Raw genomic sequence first — 7,560 nt, forward strand, 5'->3', positions numbered from 1 at the left:
CTCAGTGGGTAAAGTTGCTTGACTAGCATGCATAAAGCCCTGGGTTTGACTCCTCAGTACCACACATTAGAAAAAAAAGTAAAAGCAAAAAAATATCAAATTTATAAAATCTAACTAAAAAGCCAATGATCTACTTTCAAAAGCAGACTAGTTTTGTGGCAGTTAGCTATAAAGGCAGAAATACATGGCTTTCAGAAACAATAGATCTACTGGAAAATTAACTGCACATCTGTTTGAAGGCTGTTTGTGTGTGCATACACACACGTCTGTAAGAACAGTAAGTTCACAGATGAGTACAATTTAACAGACTTACCCTTTCCGTAGCTGCCTCCTCTCCTGGTAGACACGCGGCAGCGGCGGCGGCAGCACAAGCTATTTCCATCACAGCTGAGCTGGTGGGAGCATCAGTGGTGGATGAAGACCTGGGGCGTCCTGTCTGTATAACAGCAGCCATCTCCTGGCCAGATTTCCTGTTGATCTGGGGACTTCCCTTTGGGGCTTCTGGCTTGCCCCGCCTACTATGCAAGCTTGTCCCTCTCTTCATCTTGGGTGGCACACGTATCTGTTGCAGAACTCGATTCAGAGCTGTGGGGTGGGTGGGGACACCATCAATCTCAGCACATGAGCTCTGGCTTTCCAGATCCACTTCAGGTTCTGGATCGGCCTGAATCTGCTGCACATCGTGTGGAGACACTGATGACCTCCTGCGCTGGTGCTGGAAGAGATGCTTCAAGCCTTGGCCAAGCACATTAATGTTCTCCAAAGCATTGTGGGTCATTTTAGATAACTTTTGTTCTGATTCTGTCTGCTTTCTGGCCTCTGCATCTTGGGATCTGCCTCCAGGATCAGGGTCCTCATATAACTGTTCACTGCCTGAGGGCTCCATCAGTAGACTTAAATGCTTATTTGCAAACTCAAAAGAACTTTAAGCACACCAAGACCGTCAAATTAGGTAGGCATTTGCTTCAACAGTGACATGCAAGCAGCTGTGAGACGGCGGCTTCATGCCTATCTAATATTAAAAAAAAAAAACAAGAAAAGAAAGAACCTCATATCATAAATCCATGCAGAAATGCAAAATGTACAGTGTTAAAACAAAGAAAAACATGCTGCTAGCCAAACAAATAAACACTATCGTTTAGCAATCTTTAATCAGAAGATTAAAAGATAGTTTTCCAGATAGTGGGTTATATTTTCTAGACTAAAAAGCCCAAGCCAGATAAATTCACAAGAAATGAAAATAACATTTAGGGGGAAAAAAGTCCTTACAAGTTTCTTCATAATATGAAGAACTAGATACCAGGGAGCCAGTCTGGGACGAACACCACAATAGTAGCAGAAATCTAGAGTACAGACCATCTAATATGATTAGTCTAGCATTTAATTCCTCTTCATTCATAACCACAGCTATGAATGAAAACTCAGTTTCACTCATAACTCAGCATGAAATTCAGTGGGCTGAAACTCAGTAAATTCAAATAACAGTGAGAAGTAGCTATCCCAATCTATGTAGATTTTAGTGAAAAATGGTAATTTGCTTATTACCATTCAGATCTAACAAGCTCACTGGCAATAAAAAGTGACAAGCTTTCTCTTCTGCTGAAACACAAATGACCTTTCTGACATCATTTGAATCAACAGTATGGACAGAACAAGGCTTCATATAGCCTAGAAGTATTTATGTGCATGCTTGTGTGCATGTGCGCACATGAGCACTAGGCCTGGAATTCAGGGCCTGAGCACAATCCTTCAGCTTTTTTCATCTAAGGCTAGTTAGTGCTCTGTCATTGAGCCACATTCCTATTTCTAGATTTTTGGTGGTTATTTAGAGATAAAGTTTCACAGACTTTTCTGCCCCCGATGGCTTCAAATTACATTTCCCAGATCTCAGCCTCTGAGTACCTAGAATTACAGGTGTGAGCCCCTGGTGTTGAGATAATGCCTAGATCTCTGCTCAGTACCAGCCATCAAAAGAACAAAAAACAGAGAGAGAGAAAGAAAGAGAGAGAGTAGCACTGGGGAAGATAAGGCAGGAGGCTGGCTGAGGTCAATGGGCTACACAGCAGGACCCTACCTCAAAAAAATAAAATACCCCCAAACCAAAACATAGTAAAAAAAAAAAAATCCAAAGGAGATTCAAAGAATGCCCTTTCCCAAGAGAATTATCCCTCACATAAGCTTCCCATATAGCTACACAAACTCACAAGCAATGAACTATAGTAACTATGTATGATGAACAGTAGGGAAACTGAAAGGCCAAACTGCAATCATACGACAGCATTAAATGCAGGAATTTAAAAGGAAGCTGAAGGATACAGGCAGCACAACTGCCATGATTAGTTGGTTAGTGAGACACATGCCAAGAAAAAAAAAAAGTGAGTAGGGGAGACAGATGGCAGGAGATAAAAATGTTCCTCAATAAAATGTTTTCCCAAAAGTGACTTCCTTCCTTCCTTCCTTCCTTCCTTCCTTCCTTCCTTCCTTCCTTCCTTCCTTCCTTCCTTCTTTCCTCCCTCCCTCCCTCCCTCCCTCCTTTTCTTTCTCCCTCCCTTCTTTTTTTGTTCTGGTCCTGGAGCTTGAACTTGGGGCCTAGGAACTGTCCCTGAGCTTTATTGCTCAAGGCTAGAGCTCTACCACTTAAGCCACAACTCTACTTCCAGCTTTTTGGTGGTTAATTGGAGATAAGACTTTCCTACCCAAAGTATGACCCTCGGATCTGGCCTTCTGAGCAGCTAGGAATATAGGTGTGAGCCACCAATGCCCGGTTCTCAAAAGTGGTCCTTTTAATTGAGTTTATGAACTCAAAATAAATGCATCAAACAAAACTGTATAAATGCACAGAAGTTTCTAGAAACAGAAGCACGCTATAGGAGGTTATTTCCCCTTTTTTCCTCAGTTTTTGTTAAAAAACTTGAAACCTCCTTACACTACCCCAAGTGCTTTGAAGAGTGTGTGCTGGGGCTATGTGGACTATTGCCACCAAGTGGCTGCCGAGCAGCTAATGGGGCTGGGTATAAAATGTTATGTAAACTCAAGGATACTAGTAGGCTTCAGAAGATCAGGAATGCAAACTCACAGTGATGACTAACTGAAGACCTTCTTCCCGTTCTACATGACACGGTCATGGTAGTTCCCACGATCCCTATTCCAGGTCTCTTTCCTAACGCTTCATGACTCAAAGCATTATCAATGATAGGATAAAAGATGTTTATTTCTTACCAGTACCTTCCAACTTTCTGGACTCCAAAAATACTTTGTTCTCAATGAGGCAAATGAAAAACTGCCACGAGAATGAAACATTTCACTGACTCTCACTGGAACTCTTTGTGGTCCCTCTGAAACCTTGCCATCCAACTGTGGTTCCTTAACCTTCTTTAGTTGTACATTTATTTTTTATGTTACCATTCCAAAGACACAGCCAAGAAAGAAATCCGTAACTGTTTATAGATTAACCCTGTCTTGACCTCTAGTGCAGTTTTCTGAGACTCTTTATGGGCAAAAGTTTTGCCTACAGTATGTGCATGTAATTACCCTCTTCCTTCCTCATGAGTCCGTATGGCAGACTAGTAGTTCTGAGTTATTTCTAATCTCATGTAAGAAAATAATCAGTAACGATGCACAACAGCTAATCTCTTACTGCACTGGGGTACTTATACTGAGAAGATGGGAAGACATAAGACCCATAGGCTGACAGTGAATGGTACCTTATATTTTCCTTTATTTGCTAAATTATATATTGCCAAATTATATTTTCTAAATTATATAAATTGTATATATTAGCTAAACAACTGACTTGTTACTAAAATGTATAAAGTAAGTTTATCCCAAGAAATTAAGAGAAGTGTTGTGGTAGATAAAAAAAACTAAGGACCTACTTGAGTAAAAGAAAATGTATTAGGAATTCCCTACATAGCACATCTTTCTTTGGGAACTATGAATCAATTTACTATGTTTGCTTCCTACTTAAGAAAACAGAGACAATGGTACATCTTAATGATAAGAAACTGAGATTTCACTAGCATTTATACATCTTTTATATTAAAAAAAAAAACTTGAAATGGCTGGATACCACTGCTCATGACTGTAATCCTAGCTACTCAGGAGGCTGAGATTAGCTGTTATACATTGTTAATGGGTTATATTGTTATACGGCCCTTTTTCTCTAAGGAGATTAGAAATAACTCAATAACTACTAGTCTGCCATACAAACTCATGATGGTAATTAAATTCATACACTGTGAGCAAAACGTATGCCAATAAAGAGCCTCAGAAAACTGCATTAGAGGCCAAGACAACTGTTCATCTATAAAGAATTAAGGATTTCTTTCTTGGCTGTGTCTTTGAGATGGTAACAAATAAAACTAAATGTATAATTAAGGAAGGGTAAGAAGCCACAGTATATACAGTGTAATGCATATGCTATAAATATATTTGTGTGTGTTATATATATACACAGTATATACAATATAAAATGTTAAGGTATATACAACAAAACATTTTTTAAAAAATCTCCTTTAGTACTTGCATGCTTTCTATTAGACATTTATATTTACACAACAATTATGTTCAAAATTTATAAATGGCTGGGAGCCAGTGTCTCATGCCTGTAATCCTAGCTACTCAGGAGGCTAGGACTGAAGCAATGTAGTTCAAAGCTAGCCCAGTAGACAAATCTGAGAAACTGTCATCTTCAATTAACCCACCAGCAAAAACTAAAAAGAGTAGAGAGAGGTGTGACTATGCATGTGGTAGAGCACCAGCCTTGAGTGAAAAGCTAAGCATGAGCATGAGGACCTGAGTTCAAGCCCCAACACTGGTATAGACATACACACAAAGAAATTTAAATTATTAACAAATACTTGGAAATGCTAGCCAGCTCTAGGAGAGCTGGAGCAGGGTGTTAACTTCTAAGCCAAGACTTACAAAAACTAAGTTTTCCAAACCTAAGCTCGTGGTTACAAGATTGAGGAATAAAATGTAACAAATTCCCAAATTTCTCAAGTCAGGACTTAATTATAATCATTAGCATAGGTTCCCATACCATAGAGCCCTAAGAAAATCTAAACTGGGCCTCACACATTAAGTTGTGAGATAAGGATTTTGAAAAGCCACTGCATTGATTTATAAATCTAGCACAACACAACTATTACCTGTATTACTGCTGTGATATCAACACTAACAAGTAACATGGCCAAAAGTTTGAAGTTTTTCAAAGTCTCTGTATAGAGCATCTCTAAAGCTACCCTTGAATGTAGCTAGGGCAAAAGACAATAATGCTACAATAATCCCATAATATAAATGGCTAATAGTAAGCACTAGATGAGCTCAAAAATTTCAAATTTTCACATCTCCTCCATTTTCTTTTCTAAGACAATAAGCTCAAATGATGGTTGCTCTGTTTATAAAATCCTCCAATTAACTGGATTTTTAACATCTACAAGTTCAATGGCAAAGCCAGGCGCACTTTGGTAGTAAGGAAATGTTAACTTCTCTTTCACTCATTTTCATCTCTAAAACTTCTTAAGCTGGATGCCAGTGGCTCATGCCTATAATCCTAGCTACCCAGAAGGTTGAGATATGAGGACAGCGGTTCAAACATAGCCTGGGCAGGAAATTTTTATGAGATTCTTATCTCTAATCAATTACCAAAAAAGCTGGAAATGGAGATGTGGATCAAGTAGTAGAGTACTAGCCTTGAACAAAATAAGCTCAGGCACTGAGTTCAAATCCCAGGACTGGCACATGCACACGCATGTGTACATATACACACACACGCACACAATCAACTTCTCACAATCAGAAGTAGGGAAAGGAAAATGGGAGCAAAATAACATAAAACGGGGAAAGGGAGAGTGAAACATGGAAAAAGACAAGAAGAGGCAGCCACCCAGAGTTTAAATACCTCAGATAATCACATTAAATCCTCAGAATTCTCAACAAATGATTTTTTTCTCCCACAGTTTTGCTAAAGACCTAATACACCATAGGTTCACAAGAAACAAGTTGTTCTGGGTTGTTATCAGAAACAAGTGAAAAAAAAATCATGTTTTTAAATCTGACAAATGTTCACGAGGGTGTCCTACAAAACAATCCCAAATTACATACAAAATTCTTTGCCATTTCATTCCTTTAAGGTTTATCCTATATTCTGGTTTGTTGACAGATGGGCCACCAAAGCTTTTTGATTTGGTCATAAGCCAAGTTAATTTCACTGACTAGAAATAATTGGATACTTGCCTTCATTGTTCTTCAAGCACTTCTAGGGTGTACAGGAATCCTTTTAGGAAAAGCTGAAAAAGCAAGCATTAAGAATTACAAAGTGAGAAACTTAAAGAGGGATACAGATACACAGAAAAAAACCTGCAAGTACACAGAACACAATAGTAAAATTCCTTATCTTCTACTAGTAGAAAGGAGTATGGCAATGTTGCTACTACTTTTTAGTATTTTCTAATTTATCGAAAGTGTATTCAAGAAACGTTGTAATCAAGAAAGAAGAGTATGAGGGCTAGAGGCACAGTTCAGAGGCACTGTGACAGCCTTAGCAAACGCAAGGCTCTGAGTTCAAGCCCCCAGTACCATCAAAAAATTTTTTTAAAAAGGGAGGAGGGGAGAGAATACGCTTGAAAAAATATTAAACAGCACTTGAAGAGAAATCACAAATATCACTGGTTGTACTAGGACAACCATGACAATATTCAGTATATTACTATTATATTGAATAAGAAACAGATATCCCACTAACTCTAGTCTTAAAGTAACATGAATTATAAAACTGCTGTTTTATTTTCTTTTTATTGTTTGTTCATTTTTATGTCTTTGGGAATATAAGGGAAGGCACAAATGGAGGGACAAAGGGTGAATAAATGCAGCAATCGTACTCACTGGACACTATGCTGAAAATGAACTCTACAACTTGAGGGTGGGGGGGATGGGAGGGAAAAACTGGGAGAGAGTAAGGGAAGGGGTGACACTGTCCAAAAGGAAATGTACTTGTAACCTGACATATAATTATAACCCATCTGTACATGACTGTTAGGATAGCAATAAAAACCAAGTATATGAAAACACTACAACATCATAAACATTTTTCTAGTATCTTTTAATGTATCACCAATTTTTTATTCAAAGGCAATTCTAAATAACTATCTACCTGATAGGACTGAAAATCGAAATGTACCAAAACTGAAATTTTCTTGGAAAACTATCTCATAAGCAATAACCAAGGAAACAATTTAATTACACAGGTATTTTAGGGATATCTGTTATGTACACAGTATTGTGCAGACCACACACAATCTTATCCCTTCTAGGAACTCACAATCTAAGACACAAAACAAGATTTATACACTAGAAAAATAAGGCAGTGTACAAGAACGTAAGTGCTAAGATTACAATAGCCACGAGAATTCACAATGACCAGTCAGGACTGGGTTTGTGAAGAAAAGCCTGACTAAAAGAGAAGCTGGAGCTAAGTGCTAAAGGAGAAAATGGTAAGAAGAAAGACGGACAAAGAAAGACTTCCTGCTAGAGTGCAAAAAGCAGTATGCCTGAGCATCA

General features: G+C 38.4%; 1 protein-coding gene across 3 annotated transcripts in view; it reads right to left on the reverse strand.

Annotated features, from left to right (window-relative positions):
• Tmcc1 (transmembrane and coiled-coil domain family 1) overlaps positions 1 to 6,292 on the reverse strand; it is a 102,510-nt gene extending 96,218 nt beyond the window's left edge. For all 3 annotated transcript variants that reach the window (XM_048356308.1, XM_048356311.1, XM_048356310.1), the window contains exons 1-2: positions 6,238 to 6,292; positions 314 to 1,012 (exon numbers count right to left, since the gene is read on the reverse strand). In XM_048356308.1, coding sequence (XP_048212265.1) covers positions 314 to 886 — 573 coding nt within the window. In that variant the 5' untranslated portion in view covers positions 887 to 1,012; positions 6,238 to 6,292. The remainder of the gene's footprint in view (positions 1 to 313; positions 1,013 to 6,237) is intronic.
• Positions 6,293 to 7,560: the final 1,268 nt, after the last annotated feature.

Source organism: Perognathus longimembris, chromosome 10, assembly GCF_023159225.1.
Source record: "Perognathus longimembris pacificus isolate PPM17 chromosome 10, ASM2315922v1, whole genome shotgun sequence".
NCBI classification, from domain to species: domain Eukaryota; kingdom Metazoa; phylum Chordata; class Mammalia; order Rodentia; family Heteromyidae; genus Perognathus; species Perognathus longimembris.